This window comes from Hypanus sabinus, chromosome 19 (genome assembly GCF_030144855.1).
Source record: "Hypanus sabinus isolate sHypSab1 chromosome 19, sHypSab1.hap1, whole genome shotgun sequence".
Taxonomy (NCBI): Eukaryota; Metazoa; Chordata; class Chondrichthyes; order Myliobatiformes; family Dasyatidae; genus Hypanus; species Hypanus sabinus.
Window position 1 is genome coordinate 63,098,334 of NC_082724.1, and position 20,554 is coordinate 63,118,887.

Below are 20,554 nucleotides of genomic sequence, written 5' to 3' on the forward strand. Positions count from 1 at the left end.
TGTACACGGACCCGGTGGTGTAGAGGAACACCGGTGTACACTGACCCGGTGGGGAACAGGAACACCGGTGTACACGGACCCGGTGGGGTAGAGGAACACCGGTGTACACGGACCCGGTGGGGAACAGGAACACCGGTGTACACTGACCCGGTGGGGAACAGGAACACCGGTGTACACTGACCCGGTGGGGAACAGGAACACCGGTGTACACGGACCCAGTGGGGTAGAGGAACACCAGTGTACATGGACCCGGTGGTGTAGAGGGACACAGGTGTACACTGACCCGGTGGGGTAGAGGGACACCGGACTTCACCGACACGGTGGGGTAGAGGAACACCAGTGTACATGGACCCGGTGGTGTAGAGGGACACAGGTGTACACGGACCCGGTGGGGTAGAGGGACACCGGTGTACACGGACCCGGTGAGGTAGAGGAACACCGGTGTACACCGACCAGGTGGGGTAGAGGAACACCGGTGTACACCGACCCGGTGGGGTAGAGGAACACAGGTGTACACGGACCAGGTGAGGTAGAGGAACACCGGTGTACACCGACCCGGTGAGGTAGAGGAACACCGGTGTACACGGACCCGGTGAGGTAGAGGAACACCGGTGTACACGGACCCGGTGGGATAGAGGAACACCGGTGTACACGGACCAGGTGGGGTAGAGGAACACCAGTGTACACGGACCCGGTGAGGTAGAGGAACACCGGTGTACACGGACCCGGTGGGATAGAGGAACACCGGTGTACACGGACCCAGTGGGGTAGAGGAACACCGGTGTACACGGACCCGGTGAGGTAGAGAAACACCGGTGTACACGGACCCGGTGGGGTAGAGGGACACCGGTGTACATGGACCCGGTGGGGTAGAGGGACACCGGTGTACACGGACCCAGTGGGGTAGAGGAACACCGGTGTACATGGACCAGGTGGGGTAGAGGGAAACAGGTGTACACGGACCAGGTGAGGTAGAAGAACACCGGTGTACACGGACCCAGTGTGTTAGAGGAACACCGGTGTACACGGACCAGGTGGGGTAGAGGGACACCGGTGTGCACGGACCCAGTGGGGTAGAGGAACACCGGTGTACACGGACCAGGTGGGGTAGAGGAACACCGGTGTACACGGACCCAGTGGGGTAGAGGAACACCGGTGTACACGGACCCAGTGGGGTAGAGGAACACCGGTGTACACGGACCAGGTGGGGTAGAGGAACATCAGTGTACACGGACCCGGTGGGGTAGAGGAACACCGGTGTACATGGACCAGGTGGGGTAGAGGAACACGGGTGTACACGGACCCGGTGGTGAAGAGGAACACCGGTGTACACGGACCCGGTGAGGTAGAGGAACACTGGTGTACACGGACCAGGTGGGGTAGAGGAACACCGGTGTACACGGACCCGGTGGTGTAGAGGAACACCGGTGTACACGGACCAGGTGGGGTAGAGGAACACTGGTGTACACGGACCCGGTGGGGTAGAGGAACACCGGTGTACACGGACCCGGTGGGGTAGAGGGACACTGGTGTACACGGACCCGGTGGGGTAGAGGGACACCGGTGTACACGGACCCGGTGGTGTAGAGGAACACCGGTGTACACGGACCCGGTGGGGTAGAGGAACACCGGTGTACACGGACCCGGTGGTGTAGAGGAACACCGGTGTACACGGACCCGGTGAGGTACAGGGACACCGGTGTACACGGACCCGGTGGGGTAGAGGGACACTGGTGTACACGGACCCGGTGGGGTAGAGGGACACCGGTGTACACGGACCCGGTGGTGTAGAGGAACACCGGTGTACACGGACCCGGTGGGGTAGAGGAACACCGGTGTACACGGACCCGGTGGTGTAGAGGAACACCGGTGTACACGGACCCGGTGAGGTACAGGGACACCGGTGTACACGGACCCGGTGGGGTAGAGGAACACCGGTGTACACGGACCAGGTGGGGTAGAGGAACACCAGTGTACACGGACCCGGTGGGGTAGAGGGACACCGGTGTACATGGACCCGGTGGGGTAGAGGGACACCGGTGTACACGGACCCAGTGGGGTAGAGGAACACCGGTGTACATGGACCAGGTGGGGTAGAGGGAAACAGGTGTACACGGACCAGGTGAGGTAGAAGAACACCGGTGTACACGGACCCAGTGTGGTAGAGGAACACCGGTGTACACGGACCAGGTGGGGTAGAGGGACACCGGTGTGCACGGACCCAGTGGGGTAGAGGAACACCGGTGTACACGGACCAGGTGGGGTAGAGGAACACCGGTGTACACGGACCCAGTGGGGTAGAGGAACACCGGTGTACACGGACCCAGTGGGGTAGAGGAACACCGGTGTACACGGACCAGGTGGGGTAGAGGAACATCAGTGTACACGGACCCGGTGGGGTAGAGGAACACCGGTGTACATGGACCAGGTGGGGTAGAGGAACACGGGTGTACACGGACCCGGTGGTGAAGAGGAACACCGGTGTACACGGACCCGGTGAGGTAGAGGAACACTGGTGTACACGGACCAGGTGGGGTAGAGGAACACCGGTGTACACGGACCCGGTGGTGTAGAGGAACACCGGTGTACACGGACCAGGTGGGGTAGAGGAACACTGGTGTACACGGACCCGGTGGGGTAGAGGAACACCGGTGTACACGGACCCGGTGGGGTAGAGGGACACTGGTGTACACGGACCCGGTGGGGTAGTGGGACACCGGTGTACACGGACCCGGTGGTGTAGAGGAACACCGGTGTACACGGACCCGGTGGGGTAGAGGAACACCGGTGTACACGGACCCGGTGGTGTAGAGGAACACCGGTGTACACGGACCCGGTGGGGTAGAGGAACACCGGTGTACACGGACCCGGTGGTGTAGAGGAACACCGGTGTACACGGACCCGGTGAGGTAGAGGAACACAGGTCTACACGGACCCGGTGAGGTAGAGGGACACCGGTGTACACGGACCCGGTGGGGTAGAGGAACACCAGTGTACACGGACCCGGTGGGGTAGAGGAACACAGGTGTACACGGACCCGGTGAGGTAGAGGAACACCGGTGTACACGGACCCGGTGGGGTAGAGGAACACAGGTGTACACTGACCCGGTGGGGTAGAGGAACACCGGTGTACACGGACCCGGTGGGGTAGAGGAACACCGGTGTACACGGACCTGGTGGGGTAGAGGGACACCGGTGTACACGGACCTGGTGGTGTAGAGGAACACCGGTGTACACGGACCAGGTGGGGTAGAGGGATACCGGTGTACACGGACCCGGTGAGGTAGAGGAACACCGGTGTACACGGACCCGGTGGTGTAGAGGAACACCGGTGTACACGGACCAGGTGGGGTAGAGGAACACCGGTGTACACGGACCCGGTGGTGTAGAGGAACACCGGTGTACACGGACCAGGTGGGGTAGAGGAACACCGGTGTACACGGACCAGGTGGGGTAGAGGAACACCAGTGTACACGGACCCGGTGGGGTAGAGGGACACCAGTTTACACTGACCCGGTGGGGTAGAGGGACACCGGTGTACACGGACCCGGTGGGGAACAGGAACACCGGTGTACACGGACCCGGTGGTGTAGAGGGACACCGGTGTACATGGACCCGGTGGGGTACAGGAACACCGGTGTACACGGACCCGGTGGTGTAGAGGGACACCAGTGTACACTGACCCGGTGGGGTAGAGGGACACCGGTGTACACGGACCCGGTGGGGAACAGAAACACCGGTGTACACGGACCCGGTGGGGAACAGGAACACCGGTGTACACTGACCCGGTGGGGAACAGGAACACCGGTGTACACGGACCCGGTGGGGTAGAGGGACACCAGTGTACATGGACCCGGTGGGGTAGAGGAACACTGGTGTACACGGACCAGGTGGGGTAGAGGAACACTGGTGTACACGGACCAGGTGGGGTAGAGGAACACTGGTGTACACGGACCCTGTGGGGTAGAGGAACACCGGTGTACACCGACCAGGTGGGGTAGAGGAACACCGGTGTACACGGACCCGGTGGGGTAGAGGAACACCGGTGTACACGGACCCGGTGGTGTAGAGGAACACCGGAGTTCACGGACCAGGTGGGGTAGAGGAACACCGGTGTACACGGACCTGGTGGGGTAGAGGGACACCGGTGTACACGGACCAGGTGGGGTAGAGGAACACCGGTGTACACTGACCCGGTGAGGTAGAGGAACACAGGTGTACACGGACCCGGTGGTGTAGAGGGACACCGGTGTACACGGACCCGGTGGGGTAGAGGAACACCGGTGTACACGGACCAGGTGGGGTAGAGGAACACCGGTGTACATGGACCCGGTGGGGAACAGGAACACCGGTGTACACGGACCCAGTGGGGTAGAGGAACACGGGTGTACACGGACCCGGTGGTGTAGAGGAACACCGGTGTACACGGACCAGGTGGGGTAGAGGAACACCGGAGTACACGGACCCGGTGGGGTAGAGGAACACCGGTGTACACGGACCCGGTGGTGTAGAGGAACACCGGTGTACACGGACCAGGTGGGGTAGAGGAACACCGGTGTACATGGACCCGGTGGGGTAGAGGAGCAACGGTCTACATGGACCCGGTGGTGTAGAGGGACACCGGTGTACACGGACCCGGTGGTGTAGAGGAACACTGGTGTACACGGACCAGGTGGGGTAGAGGAACACTGGTGTACACGGACCAGGTGGGGTAGAGGAACACTGGTGTACACGGACCCTGTGGGGTAGAGGAACACCGGTGTACACCGACCAGGTGGGGTAGAGGAACACCGGTGTACACGGACCCGGTGGGGTAGAGGGACACCGGTGTACACGGACCCGGTGGTGTAGAGGAACACCGGTGTACACGGACCCGGTGGGGTAGAGGGACACCGGTGTACACAGACCCGGTGAGGTAGAGGAACACCGGTGTACACGGACCCGGTGGGGTAGAGGGACACCGATGTACATGGACCCGGTGAGGTAGAGGAACACCGGTGTACACGGACCCAGTGGGGTAGAGGAACACCGGTGTACACGGACCCGGTGGGGTACAGGAACACCGGTGTACACGGACCCGGTGAGGTAGAGGAACACCAGTGTACACGGACCCGGTGGGGTAGAGGGACACCGGTGTACACGGACCCGGTGGGGTAGAGAGACACCGGTGTACACGGACCCAGTGGGGTAGAGGAACACCGGTGTACACGGACCCAGTGGGGTAGAGGAACACCGGTGTACACGGACCCGGTGGGGTACAGGAACACCGGTGTACACGGACCCGGTGAGGTAGAGGAACACCAGTGTTCACGGACCCGGTGGGGTAGAGGGACACCGGTGTACACGGACCCGGTGGGGTAGAGGAACACCGGAGTACACGGACCCGGTGGGGTAGAGGAACACCGGTGTACACCGACCAGGTGGGGTAGAGGAACACCGGTGTACACGGACCCGGTGGGGTAGAGGGACACAGGTGTACACGGACCCGGTGGGGTAGAGGAACACCGGTGTACACGGACCAGGTGGGGTAGAGGAACACCGGTGTACACGGACCCGGTGGGTTAGAGGAACACCGGTGTACACGGACCAGGTGGGGTAGAGGAACACCGGTGTACACGGACCCGGTGGGTTAGAGGAACACCGGTGTACACGGACCCGGTGGGTTAGAGGAACACCCGTGTACACGGACCCGGTGGGGAAGCGGAACACCGGTGTACACGGACCCGGTGGGGAAGCGGAACACAGGTGTACACGGACCAGGTGGGGTAGAGGAACAACGGTCTACACGGACCCAGTGGGTTAGAGGAACACCGGAGTACACGGACCCAGTGGGGTAGAGGAACACCGGAGTATACGGACCCAGTGGGGTAGAGGAACACCGGTGTACACAGACCCAGTGGGGTAGAGGAACACCGGAGTACACGGACCCAGTGGGTTAGAGGAACACCGGTGTACACGGACCCGGTGGGGTAGAGGAACAACAGTGTACACGGACTCGGTGGGGTAGAGGAACACCGGTGTACACGGACCCGGTGGGGTAGAGGAACAACAGTGTACACGGACTCGGTGGGGTAGAGGAACACAGGTGTACACGGACCAGGTGGGGTAGAGGAACACCGGTGTACACGGACCCAGTGGGGTAGAGGAACACCGGTGTACATGGACCCGGTGGGGTAGAGGAACACCGGAGTACACGGACCCAGTGGGGTAGAGGAACACCGGAGTACACGGACCCAGTGGGGTAGAGGAACACCGGTGTACACAGACCCAGTGGGGTAGAGGAACACCGGAGTACACGGACCCAGTGGGGTAGAGGAACACCGGTGTACACGGACCCGGTGGGGTAGAGGAACAACAGTGTACACGGACTCGGTGGGGTAGAGGAACACCGGTGTACACGGACCCGGTGGGGTAGAGGAACAACAGTGTACACGGACTCGGTGGGGTAGAGGAACACAGGTGTACACGGACCAGGTGGGGTAGAGGAACACCGGTGTACACGGACCCAGTGGGGTAGAGGAACACCGGTGTACATGGACCCGGTGGGGTAGAGGAACACCGGTGTACACGGACCCAGTGGGGTAGAGGAACAACGGTGTAGACGGACCCGGTGGGGTAGTGGAACACCGGTGTACATGGACCTGGTGTGGAGCGTCGTGAAAGGTTGGTGTGGATGAGGACACACAGGAGTTCCTGAGAAGCGATATGTGATGAATTAGTGTGTGGGAGCAATCCTCACGGGATAGCAGAATCACAAAGCTTTCAGTTAACATTGTGGTGCATCAGAACTGTAATGTTCACTAAAGAGCCAACCAGAGATTGCCCCTTCCTGGGGACATTGTCCACCAGGCAATGTGCAGGACATTGAATGACTCACAAGCAAAGTAAGCAGCATGTCAGTTGCTGATATGTTCAGAGCAGAGCGTGCTGTGTGGGGAGACAGTGGGATGAGGTTTGTGTGGGACACACAGTGAGGAGGGGGCAGTTTGCATGATGGTGGGAGGGAGCTGATGGGGCTGTTGGTAGATGGGTGGGAGACACACTGATCACACTCACGTGAAGACAGGAGGCCAGTGATGGACTGGAATCACGACAATCGTCACCATTCCTGTGCAGATGGTGTCGCTGTTCTCCGTCACCACAATGTGGAGTCTGAAATGCTGTTAAGTAAAGAGCAGAATGAGGCTCAGGCCCACAATACTAGTTGTATTGGCGATGTGATCTCCGGGAATCTCACCCTGGGGGATGTGATCTCTGGGAATCTCACCCTGGGGGATGTGATCTCCGGGAATCTCACCCTGGGGGATGTGATCTCTGGGAATCTCACCCTGGGGGATGTGATCTCCAGGAATCTCACCCTGGGTGTTGTGATCTCCGGGAATCTCACCCTGGGTGTTGTGATCTCTGTGAATCTCACCCTGGGGGATGTGATCTCCGGGAATCTCACCCTGGGGGATGTGATCTCCGGGAATCTCACCCTGGGGGATGTGATCTCCGGGAATCTCACCCTGGGCAATGTGATCTCCGGGAATCTCACCCTGGGGGATGTGATCTCAGGGAATCTCACCCTGGGGGATGTGATCTCCGGGAATCTCACCCTGGGGGATGTGATCTCCGGGAATCTCACCCTGGGGGATGTGATCTCCGGGAATGTCACCCTGGGGGATGTGATCTCTGGGAATCTCACCCTGGGGGATGTGATCTCCGGGAATCTCCCCCTGGGGGATGTGATCTCCAGCAACCTCACACCGGGAGGTGGGATTCCCGGCAATCTCACACCGGGAGGTGGGATTCCCGGCAATCTCACACCGGGAGGTGGGATTCCCGGCAATCTCACACCGGGAGGTGGGATTCCCAGCAACCTCATTCTGGAAGATGGGATCGCCATGAGTTTCACACTGGGATCTCCAGGAACTTTGCGCTGGGGGATGGGATGTCCAGGAGTCTCAGATGGGGAGCTGATGTCTCTGGTGGGCACCACTGGGTATCAGAGACTCAGCAGGCTCTACATTCCCCCTGCCCGGGCTCAGAGCTTCAGATTCCTACCCTCACCCTCCCATGGAAGGAAGATTCAGTGGGTGGTTATGATGGACTTTATTACCCTCTCCACATGCTGTCGTCCAAAGCCACTGGGTGGGACATAGATGCTGCCTGACCAGTCTACACTGAAGAAGTCCTTCGCAGATATGGGAATGGATTTGGTGATGGCATACTGTAATGAGAATGCAATGAGGTTGGTATCTGCTGAATCAAAATCACTCCTGCTCCTCATTTTAACACCTTTAGCCATTGGAGGCCTTAGAAGTGGGAGGCAGATGTCCGCTTCCTCAAGACAAGAGCCCCGTCCTCTGGCACTGAGGCATGTCCCTTTGTGACAGGAGTTCACACCACCTCCCAACCTCCCTTGCAGCTGATAGGAAAGGGAAGGAGGAACTCTGAATAGCAGCAGAGAGCTGAGCTGGAGGGTTGGACCCTCAACCACCCTGCTCCTGATCTTCAAACACGTGGGCTACTGTCAGGTCACTAGTGCACAGCCACAGGAGTCGTTACTGCTGTCAGCTGATTGTGAAATCCCTGTTTGAAAAACAGCCTCCCCACCATAGACTCTGTCTACACAGCATTGTGGGCCGAAGGGCCTGTATTGTGCTCTAGGGTTTCTATGTTTCTGTACTGCCTGCTGCCTCAGGAAAGTAGCCAGCCCATTCATTCTCTCTTCTTCCCCTCCCCTTGGGCAGGAGATACATGTAGCACCAGGCTCAAGGATAGACTTCCCATACGCTAAAGATAAACTCTTCATCTCCCAGTCTACCTGATTATGGCCCATGAACTTCAGTTGATTACCTGCAACCCATTTTCTCTGGAACTGCACCACCATACTCTGCATTCTGTTTTTAACTACCTTGATGTGGCTTGATCTGGCCGGATGACACATGGAGAAAAAGCTTCTCACTGTAACTTGGAACATGTGACAATAAACCAAAGATCCCCTCCATGCAGTCTGTGCCATCTTCTCACAGCTACCATCAGTCAGGAATTAGCGAACGTGAAGACCCCACCACCAGGGTCGAGAATAGCTACTCCCCATTCTGTTCCTGAACCAGAGGCAAAATCATAATTGCCACACAATCACATTAACGTGCAACACACACAAAATGCTGAAGGAACTCAACAGGCAGGTCCTGAAACATCGACTGTGCTCTTTTCCATAGATGCTGCCCGGCCTGCTGAGTTCCTCCACATTTTGTGTGTGTTGCTCGGATTTCCAGCGTCTGCAGATTTCCTCGTGTTTGAGAATCAGGTTTATTATCACTGACACATGTCACGAGATTGATTGTTTCGCAACATCGGTACAGAGCAACATGTAAACATTATTAGAAGTTACAAAGAGAAATATATTAAAAGTAAATAGTGCAAAGAGTGAGGTAGTGTTCATGATCCATTCAGGAATCTGCCAGCACCAGGCCACTGGCTCAGACGATGGACAACTCCACTGAAATCATAGTGTACGCTGTCAGACTAAACTTCTCTCTTGACAGCAGTCCCTTGAGGGCTGACCTGCTTCCACTCCAAGTTTTCTCCATCCTGAGGTGACTTATCTACAGATGGGGCTGGTGGGGAGAGCATGTGGATAGTTTTACAAGATGCTCTACCCCTCCAGTTGCCTACTCAGGTCTTCTGTGAGCTCCCAAAGCATGGCCTTGAGGTTCTCAATACCACCGTGGGCCAAGGCTTCTCGGAGCCAGTGGGGATGTTGGATGTTCTCATGGATGCTTTGCTTGTAATGGTTTGATGATAAATCTCTTCCCTTGGCAGAGGGTCTGCTTCAGGAGTCGGGTTTTGGGCCCACGTGTGATGTGACCTCAGTGTAATTAGGGGCTCAGTTCTGGGGATGTTAGCCTGGAATAGGATATTGAGGGCATTTGGGGGGCTTTGCAGGGCAGCGTTGGCGATATCTCCCCAGCTCTCTGTGCAGCCAACCGAAGGTTGCCTAGGTCTCAGGAGTAGAGATAGACTGGCTGCCCATGAGTGTGTAGCAGGTACCCTTTACCAAACCCAGCAAAGCCTCGAAGGTGGTGGTGAATGTCCTCTGGAGATATGGTGATTGATCCGAATTTCCAGAATCTTCCATGAATACTGTTGCCATGTCGTGTAGCAGGGGAGTCTGCAGTTGAAGCTCTGAGTTCAAGATTGCAGCTTTATAAATCTCTGGTTAGCCTACGTGTGGAGAAATTCACTCATTTCTGGTTATAGGAACATTTTGGAGAGGGTGCAGAGGGTTTACCAGGGTGCTGCCTGTGGGGTGGGAGAAGCTTGGGTTGTTGTTTCCAGTGGGTGGTACAGGCTGAGGCCTGACAGATGGTCATAATATTGTGACGGGCAAAGGTAGAGCCAACAGCTGGTATCTTCTTGCCAGGGATGAAATGTCCAATACAGCATGAGAAGGCATCCACTTAAGATGAGATGTGTTGAGTTCAAAGGACGAGTGTGGAGCATGTATGTTATTACACAGAGAGAGTCGGGCACCCGGAATGCACTGCCTGGGGTGGTAATGGGGGCAAGTATCACAGAGGTATTTCAGAGGCTCTTAGATAGCCACAGAAATATACAGAGGATGGAGGGAAAGGGTATTGTGAAGGCAGAAAGGATTAGTTTAGTTTGATTTTTTGTATTTGGAGATATGGTGCAGAACAGGCCCTCTGGCCCACCAAGCCCAGAAACCCATTGATTGAACCACAGGATAATTTACAATGATCAAATAACCGACTAACCAGTATGCCTTTGGACTGTGGGAGGAAGCCCACGTGCACGTAGGAAGGAGTGTACAAACTTGCTTAGAGAGGATGTCGGAATTGAACTCTGAACTCCGACCCCACCCCCCACGTGTAATGCAGTTGCACTTACTGCTATGCTAGCATGGAGCACTATATGGTGGGCTGAAGGGCTTGCTCCTTTGCTGGTCTATGATGGAAGTCCTTTGTCCTACAGATGTTGAGTGTTGAAGTTCGCTCCAGCTGTGGGCTGGGTGGTTTTCCATTGGTTCTGCGGATTGGCACCACTCTGCTGCAGCTTTGTTTGAGGTAAGATGGAGTCTGAGGCCTCAGTGAGTGAACAGAGACAGGTGCAGCTCCCTGGGTTACTCCCAGAGTCATCGCTCTGCCTTTGGGTGGATGAAATCTGCACTGTGCTTGGTGGGGGGGGGGGGGGTGCGTTAGGTGGTTGGTGACACAGACAGCAGGGAGACCCCTCTGCAGTTAACTCAGTCAGACTTGTCTCTCGTGATAGTAACAGTGTCTGTGAGTGTCCCTGAAAATTCCTCCTCCTCTTCGGTTGCGACAATGAGATTATGATTCATGACTGCTGCTCCTTACCAGTGGATCCCAGCACCACTGCTCCAAAGGCCCAGTTATTTTTAAGTGGGGATTTGATTTCACGTCATTCTGGAGTGGCGTATGGAGTACGTTATGGCATGGAGTAAAGTGCGTTCACGTTGTGGTTGGAGTCTTTGTCGAGCTCCTCCACTTCAGCCACTGACTGTGGTTAGCGAGCACTGTAACTGGCTCCGCACTCTCTCCCCTAAGGCTTCTCACCCTCCCCTCATTCTCGAACTGGTTTTCAATGGCTGCCTTCCAAGTACAGTACTGGACTGAAGCCTGAAACCATGCGAGCAACAGACAGTCTGCTGGAGGGCCTCAGTGGCTCAAACAGCATCCCTGGGAGGGAAGGAACTGCAGGTCGAAACACTGCTTCAGGGTTGTAGGGTTTTGACTTGGGATACCAACAATCCCTCCCCCACCCCCACAGAAGCTGCTTGACCTGAGTTCCTCCAGCAGAGCCTCTGAGTCCGCAGTCCTTTGGTCATCATCCTCGACGACCCCAGCATCTAAGGAGGCATTGATCACTCCACCCTGCCGTGAGTCAGCCCTTGGTACTGTCACTGGTGTACTCACTGAGAAATTCTCTGAGTAGGTGGGTGCCAAGACAACGGTGTAGATTTGCGAGAGAGGTGTGGCAGTTTCCAGCACATTGACTGTGTCTCCTGGGGTGGGGGGGGGGGAGTTAAACATATTTAGTTATTCAGAGACAGGTCAGAATAGGCACTTCCATCACCCCCCCCACCCCCGAATCTCGCCACCATCAATCCTCCCAATTTAATCCCAGCCTAATCATGGGACAATTTGCAATGACCAGTTAAGCACAGTCTGCACTGCGGGCGGAAACTGAAGATCCTGGAGGAAACCCAGGTGGTCATGGGGGGAGCGTACAGACTCCTTACAGACAGCGGCAGGAACTGACCCCAGGTCACAGTACTGTAAGGTGTTGTGCTGCCATATGCCATGAGAGGAATCAGTCCTGAGCAGCACCCCAGTGACCGGGGAACCCCAAAGTGCCTTATTGCCTAGAAGATCATACATCATAAGGCTGTATCAGTCTGGAGACCCCCCCCCCCCCCCCTCACCTCCATACCGGGGAAACACCTATGCCTCAATTGGGGGACACACTCTCTCCACCCCTCACACCTATCTCACAGAGAAACACTTCCCCCCCCCACCCTCACCGATCCCTCCTCCCTCAGCCCGTTCTCTAGAGAAACTCCTGCCCCTCCACTATTTGTTTTGCTGGGACTTGGCTGGAGATGTAAGCTGCGGGAGACTCATCACCTCCTGGTGCCTGGAAATGTTCACCACACCGCACATCATGGACACCGACTACGTTCAGCCTGAGCTTTTCCATCAGCGGTTCCATCTTATCAGCAAAGATCGAAATGGTGAGCACATACATCGGAGTCCTCTCATGATCCAACGAGGCATGATTGCTCAGAAATATCTAAACATGTTTCAGAAACACAGTTAGAGAATGTGATGGAAGCTCTCATAACAGGGGCCTTGGTCCCCACTCCCCGCACACCTCATCAGTGATGGCCATTTCCTTCGACTGAACATAGACCGGGTTACCTCTGTTGTCAGACTCACTTACGCTGCCTTCTCCCTGTGGAAGTTTCAGCAAAGCAGGGGTTAAAACGGTGTGCTGTGAAACAGAGCTCAGACACTTTGTACAGCCGGTGTGGAAGTTCAGTAAGGGAAGAGTCTAGACGATAAACTGGCAGATGTAATACAGCAGTCACCCAGGCTGAACACGGCCCATGAAAGCCACCCACTCCACCTACAAGCCTGGGAACCAAGACAAGACAAAGGTGCAAACAAAGGGTTCAGGAGCGACACTTACCATTGGACAGTTATTCTCAAGTACTTATCCAAATTTCTCTGTGTTGAAATTTTACCCAGCTTGTTCCACACTCCCACCAGCCTCTTAGTGATGAAACTCCCCCTCATGTTCCCCTTAAACACTTCACCTTTCAAAGGTCACTGGGAGAGTGCTCCAGAGTGGGGGTTGTCCTGCAATTATATAAATAGAATGCCTCAGGCCGGGATTTGGACATATCCCTGTTGTGGAACCATGTATCCCATCCTCATCTTTTTCAGCACCTGACCAAGGAGAGATTTCCACCGCAAGGAGAGATCTCTAGCATCTGAACCATGCCCTCTTTTTGCTGTCACCATTGGCAGAAGCCTGAAGCCCCTCACCTCCAGCATCAGGCACAGCGCTGACCCTCACTCGGCCCACCCCTTGCACTATCATCGATTGCTCTCTGCTTGTGTTTATTTGTTGACTAATGTCTCACTTTGCTTCATTGTCTGGTGTAATTTATGAGTGACTTGCGTTCTGTGCACTGTCTGGATCTACATGTCTGCAATGCCGTGGCCAGGCAAGTTTTTCATTGTTCCTGAACCTCCTGAGGATATAAATTCTTGCCACAGGTTTGCCTGGTGAGGCCAAAGGAAGGAGCCTACTGTACCTCTGCTTGGAAGTGGTTTCCAGTTCTGTTCTCGTGAGTCTTCCTCCAAAGTATCTGAAAGAATTCGCTTTTTGGTATGGAAGTGACAGTGATTTGAACAAGGGTAGAGTTGTCCACAATTATCTGGAACTCAGAAATCCTGGTTCTTGGAGGACTGTTCTCAGGGACTGTAGCAATACTTTCAAAATTGTCCACGGCTGCAGGGGAAGGGAGGGCAAGATAATGTTAACTTCACAAGGAAAAACGGTAAGACCATAAGACATAGGAGCAGGATTCAATCATTTGGCCCATTGGATCTGCTCTGCCTTTTTATCATGGCTGATTTATTACCTCTCAACCCCATTCTCCTGCCTTCACCCTGTAACCTTTGATGACCTAACTAATGAAGAACCTCTCTACAGCCATCTGTGGCAATAGACTCACCACCTTCTGGCTAAAGAAGTTCCTCCTCGTCTGCATCAGATTTTTACAGTTCACTCAGTGGCTACATTCTTGTCTCTGAATCTAAAGCCCTGGGGTCATCCCCATCTCAGACACTTGTGCAGTGACCGGGGCTGATACAGTGCAACGGGGCCAAGACAAGCTGAGACCTGTCTGCTCCCTGAGGAAGGGTAGGATGATCTCTCCAGTGCCTTAGCCAATAGTTATCATTTAAGTAACAACACAAAGAGAATTGTCATTTTGGAGCTTGTGGCAGCTTGCTGTGTACAGATTGCCTCTTCCTTTTTAGACGAAAGAGATTCTGCAGATGCTGGAAATCCAGAGCAACAGACATGAATGCTGGAGGAACTCAGCAGGTCAGACAGCATCGATGGAAATGAATGAACAGTTGACGCTTCAGGCTGAAACCTTTCATCGGGACTGGAAAGAAAGGGGGCAGAAGCCAGAATAAGACGGTGGGGTTGGGGAGGGGAAAGAGTACAAGCTGGCAGGCAATAGGTGAGACCAGGTGAGGGGGAAGGTGGGTAAGTGGGGGAGGGGGATGAAGTGAGGAGCTGGGGGGGGGGTGAAAGGTGGAAAAGGTAAAGGACTGAAGAAGAAGGAACCTGATTGGAGAGAAGCATGGAGCCTGCGAGAAAGGAAGGAGAAGGGTCACCAGACGGAGATGGTAGGCAGGTGAGAAGAGAAGGAGTAAAAGGGGAGGCAGAATGAGGGAAGGAGAAGAGAGAAGGGGTAGCGGGGAGAAATACAGGTAATTAGAGAAATCAATGTTCATGCTGTTAAGTTTGAGGCTACCCAGACATAGTTGTTCCTCCAACCTGCAGGTGGCCTCATCATGGCACGAGAAGATGCCTTGGGCCTTCCATTCCATTTCTGAAATATTAACTCCTTAATCCTTTCCATGGATGCCTCCTGACCTGCTGAGTTCCTCCAGCACTTTGTGTTTGCCTCTCCCTTTACACACTTCAGTGACTCTGCTATTCAATGTGCATAGAGTGCCTCCCTCCGTGCCTACAGATTCCTTAATTCCCCTCTCCTCAATGCACCCTCCATTTTTTCCAGCTGCACATTCACAGTCAATTCAAGCTCATCATTTATTACAGAGACTTACTAATGTGTCCTTTGGCACCGAAATCTCCTGGAAAATAAAACATGAAAGATAATCATTCAGTTATCCAATTGATATAAATATTTTAAACACACAATGCAGCAAACCAGATTATCAGGAGTTAGTGACGGTTCACCTTTGTATTCATTTGAAATGTCAGGTTAGAGGGTAGAACTAGATTATCTAGAGTCAGGGCACAACATTCAAACTTACACACACACACACACACACACACACACACACACTCACACACACACACACTCACTCACTCTCACACACACACCCACACTCACTCACTCTCACACACACACACTCACACACACACACACTCACTCACTCTCACACACACACCCACACTCACTCACTCTCACACACACACACTCACACACACACTCACTCACACTCTCACACACACACACACACACACACACTCACTCACTCACTCACTCTCACACACACACACACACACACACACACACACACACTCACTCACTCTCACACACACACACTCACTCACTCACTGTCACACACGCACCATAAAGACTCAGCCATTTTAATGCACTAAATAAGGTACATTGTTGGCACATATCCCTACAGTCACCCTTGGCCACATACTGTCCCCACAGAGTGACTCCTCTGCCTTCCAACCATTTACTGCCCCTACTAGATACAGATGGTTCCATCCCTAACCTGACAGCGTGTGTGTGTGTGTGTGTGTGTGTGTGTGTGTGAGAGAGAGAGTGAGAGTGAGTGAGTGAATGTGTGTGTGTCTGAGAGTGAGGTGTACGAGTGAATAAATGTGTGTGTGTGTGTGTGTGTGAGAGAGAGAGTGAGAGTGAGTGAGTGAGTGTGTGTGTGTGTGTGTGTCTGAGAGTGAGGTGTACGAGTGAATAAATGTGTGTGTGTGTGTTGTACCCTGAGCACTTTATCTGTTATTACTCTACCACGAATGTGGGAGAAACATTTGGATGCAGAGATTGAATAGGTCACAAGGTAATGGGATTGTTCTGAGGGCTGGGATTGACTCGATGGGCTAAATGGACTCCTTTACTATCATTAGAGAGTATGAAAAGTGTGGAGACTGTGAGGAGTGCATACACACCCAGAAAGATGAGCGTGGCAGAAATCGTCGGCTGAGGGTCAGTCCTGTCCTCGGTGACATCAGAGCACGTGAGGCACTTACCCCCTAGAGCAAGAGCAGCGTTCACACTTACCCCCTAGAGCAAGAGCAGCAAGCAGCAGAGCCAGACAGAAGGGTGCAGGCATCGTCCAGGGCGCCGGGGAACGCAGTGAGTTGTGCCTTTAAGTCCCAGCTCCCACTGCATCTAAACAGCAGTGTTACCAGGTGTAACAATACAAAACAAAGCTGTGCTAGCCATTACGACACCTTAGCCTACACTCATCAATCAGTGTCTGACTTGATTCTAGCCCTTTGCCAGACCACTCCCCCAATCAGCAATTCCTAACCCTCCTTCCTCTGGAAGAATCAGGTGTGTCTCCATTATACAACGGTACAGAAAGCTCAACAAATCACAAGCTGCCCGTTACACAGCAACAAGCTAAAGCTTGCACACACTACAGGAAGCAATGAATCAGAAGCAAATCTGGAGAGCTTCCTACCAGAAAGAACTCTCCTGCTTTCAAGTTGCCATGTTACCCTATGATACAATTGGAGGCCACTTGGCCCACTAAGTCAAGGCTGACACATTGAACTTCTCAGTCAGTCCATTTCACAATTTACTTCACTGTGACAGGAAGGGACAAACAAGGTACTTGAGAAATAATGAAATGCAAGGGAAGGAAATCGGGAGGGCTAAAAGAAGGCACAAAGTGGCTCCAGCAGACAAGGTGAAGGAGAATCCCAAGGGCTTCTCCAGATATATTAAGAGCAGAAGGATTTCCGGGGACAAAGTTGACCAGCTTAAAGATCAGAGTGGTGATCTATACATGGAGCTGAGAGAGCTGGGGGAGATCTGAATTGGATATTTGTATCTGTATTCACTCAGGAGACAGACACCAAGTCTATAGATGTGAGGTAAAACAGCAGTGAGATCATGGACCATATGCAGATTATAGAGGAGGAGGCGTTTGCTATCTTGAAGCAAGTTAAGTGGATAAGTCCCTGCGCCTGATTAGGTATTTCCTTAGACCCTGTGGGAGGCAGGTGCAGAAAATGCAAGGGCCCTAGCAGGGATAGTTCAATGTCGTTAGCAATGGATAAGGTGCTGGAAGATTGGGGGATGTTGTTCAAGAACAGCTCTAAAAGTGACCTGGGGAATTGTAGGCCAGTGAGCCAGAATTCAATAGTGAGAGAGTTATTGGAAGGTATTCAAAAGGACTGAATAGATCAGAAGTGTTTTGATAGACAGGAACTGATGAGGGATTGTCAGCATGGCTTTGTCCGTGGTAGGTCACGTTTAACCAATCTTAAAAAGTTTTTCAAGTAAGTTGACAATGAAGGCAAATGGCTGTGGATGTTGCCTATATGGACTTTATCAGGGTCTTTGACAAGGTCCTCCATGGGAGGTTATACAAGAACATTCAGTCTATTGGCATTGAAGATGAGGTAGTAAATTGGGTTAGATGTTGGCTTTGTGGGAGAAGCCAGAGAGTGGCTGTAAATGGTTGCCCCTCTGACTGGAGCCCCGTGATTAGTGGTGTGCCTCAGGGATCAGTGCTGGGTCCGTTGTTGTTTGTCATCTATATCAACGATTTGGATGATAATGCGTTAAAATGGATCGTTAAATTTGTAGACGACACCAAGATTTTAGGCAAAGTAGACAGTGAGGAAGACTATCAAAGCCTGCAGTGGGATCTGGACCTGCTGGAAAAACAGGCTGCAAAATGCAGATGGAATTTAATGCAGACAGGTGGGAGGGGTTACACTTTGGGAGGACAAACCGGGTGAGGACTTAGACAGAACGAGTGTGGTATCACAGAGGGATCTGGGAATACAGATCCATAATTCCTTCAAAGTTGTGTCACAGGTAGATAGGGTCATAAAGAAAGCTTTTGAAATATTGGCCTTCAAAGACCTTCATCCTGTACTGAGTACAGGAGATGAGATGTTCTGTCGAAGTTGTATAAGACATTGATAAGGCCTAATTTGGAGTATTGTGTGCAATTCTTTGTCACCTATCTACAGAAGAGATATCAATAAGACTGAAAGAGCTCAGAGAAAATTTCCAAGGATGTTACCAGGACTTGAGTTGAATAGGTTGGGGTTTTACTCCTTAGAGTGTAGGAAAATGAGGGGACGTGATAAAGGTATAGAAAATTATGTGGAGTGTTGATAGGATAAATGCAAGCAGGCCTTTTCCATCGAGGTTGTGTGAGACTAGAGGTCATGGGTTAAGGGTGAAAGCTGAAATGTTTAAGGGGAACAGGAGGGGGAACTTTTTCACTCAGAGGGTGGTGGGAGTGTGGAATGAGCTGCAGTGCAAGTGGCGGATGGGGGTTTGATTTCAAATTTTAAGATAAGTTTGGATAGGAGCGTGGATGGGAGGGTATGGAATGCTATGGTCCATAAGACATAGGAGCAGAATTAGGCTATTCAGCCTAATTCAGTCTTTATAAAGGCTCAACATTATCTCCTTGCTTTTATATTCTATTCCTCTTGAAATAAATGCCAAAGTTGCATTGGCCATCTTTACCACAGACTCACCCTGTAAATTAACCTTCTGGGAGTCTTGCATGAGGATTCCTAAGTCCCTCTGCACCTCTGATGTTTGAACCTTCCCCCCATTTAGATAGTAGTCTGCTTTATTGTTCCTTTTGCTAAAATGCATTATTATACATTTCCCAACACTGTATTCCAGCTGCCATTTTCTGCCCATTTGTCTAAATCCTGCTGCAATTGCATTGCTTCCTCAGCACCACCTACCCCCCGCCTATCTTTTTATCATCTGCAATCTCTGCAACAAAGCCATCAATTTCATTATCTAAATCATCGACAAACAATGAGAAAAGCAATGGTCCCCAATACTGACCCCTGTGGAACACCACTAATCACTGGCAGCCAGGCAGAAAAGCCCCCTTTTATTCCCACTCGCTGCCTCCTGCCTGTCAGCCATTCCTCTATCCATGCCAGTACCCTTCCCGTAATGCCAGAGGATTTTATCTTGTTAAGCAGCCTCATGTGTGGCACCTTATCAAATGCCCTCTGTAAATCCAAGTAAATGGTGAAGGGAGGGAGCGGGGGGGGGGCATGACGGTAAAGTTGAGAAATCCCTCTCTCACCTTATCTCCTTGCCCACCCATCGCCTCCCTCTGCAGCTTCTCCCCCTTTTGCTTTCTTCCATGGCCTTCTGTCTCTTTCACCAATCAACTTCCCAGCTCTTTACTTCAACCTTCCCCCTCCAGATTTCACCTATCACCTTGCATTTCTCTCTTCCCTCCCTCCACCTTTTAAACCTACTCCTTAGCTTTTGTTCTCCAGTCCTGCCAAAGGGTTTCGGCCCAAAACGCCAACTGTACTCTTTTCCCAGACACTGCCTGGCCTGCTGAGTTCCTCCGGCATTTTGTGTGTGTGTTCTCCATCACTCCTATCCAACTTATTGCAAATGGGTTGGAGTTTAGAAAATAGAGAAGTTTTGTTACAGTTGTTAGATTAGAGTGCTGTTACTTTTCTTGTAGTTTAATTTTCCTATGCATGCCTGTATTTTTATATAATCACCTATATGTGTAAATCAGAATCAGGTTTATTATCACTGGCATGTATCATGAAATTTATTAACTTGGCAGCAGCAGTTCATTGCAATACATAATATAGAAGAAGATAAAAGATAAAATAATAATAAATAAATTAATAAATACTTACATACATCGATTACTGCATATTGAATAGATTAAAAATCGTGCCAAAACAGAAATACTGTATATTAAAAAAGTGAGGTAGTGTCCAAAGGTTCAATGTCCATATGGGAATGGGACGGCAGAGGGGAAGGAGCTGTTCCTGAATCGCTGAGTGTGTGCCTTCCGGCTTCTGTATCTCGGGGCATGACTGTGCAAGTACGTGGATGTCAGCCAGTTAGAATAGTGAGAGGAGTTTAAAAGGAGACAGTTTATAGAGCACGAGAGGGCACAGTTTTAAGGTGCTTGGAAGTAGGTACAGAGGAGATATCAGGGGTAGGTTTTTTACGCAGAGAGTG

The 20,554-nt window shown here is 52.7% G+C and overlaps 1 protein-coding gene across 3 annotated transcripts in view; it reads right to left on the bottom strand.

Moving 5' to 3' along the window:
• The window catches only part of LOC132377981 (cadherin-related family member 4-like), a 97,981-nt gene extending 81,154 nt beyond the window's left edge, over positions 1-16,827 (bottom strand). The window contains exons 1-7 of one of the 3 annotated variants that reach the window (XR_009506860.1): positions 16,619-16,820; positions 15,408-15,434; positions 13,856-14,052; positions 12,660-12,825; positions 11,949-12,037; positions 8,102-8,212; positions 7,057-7,160 (exon numbers count right to left, since the gene is read on the bottom strand). Coding sequence is in view for 2 of the 3 variants with exons in the window: in XM_059944549.1 (XP_059800532.1) it covers positions 7,057-7,160; positions 8,102-8,212; positions 11,949-12,037; positions 12,660-12,825; positions 13,856-14,052; positions 15,408-15,434; positions 16,619-16,670 (746 nt within the window). In the remaining variant the exon portion in view is untranslated. Of the gene's footprint in view, positions 1-7,056; positions 7,161-8,101; positions 8,213-11,948; positions 12,038-12,659; positions 12,826-13,855; positions 14,053-15,407; positions 15,435-16,618 lie in introns of all 3 variants that reach the window. The other 2 variants (XM_059944549.1, XM_059944550.1) reach the window with 2 other exon arrangements.
• Positions 16,828-20,554: the final 3,727 nt, after the last annotated feature.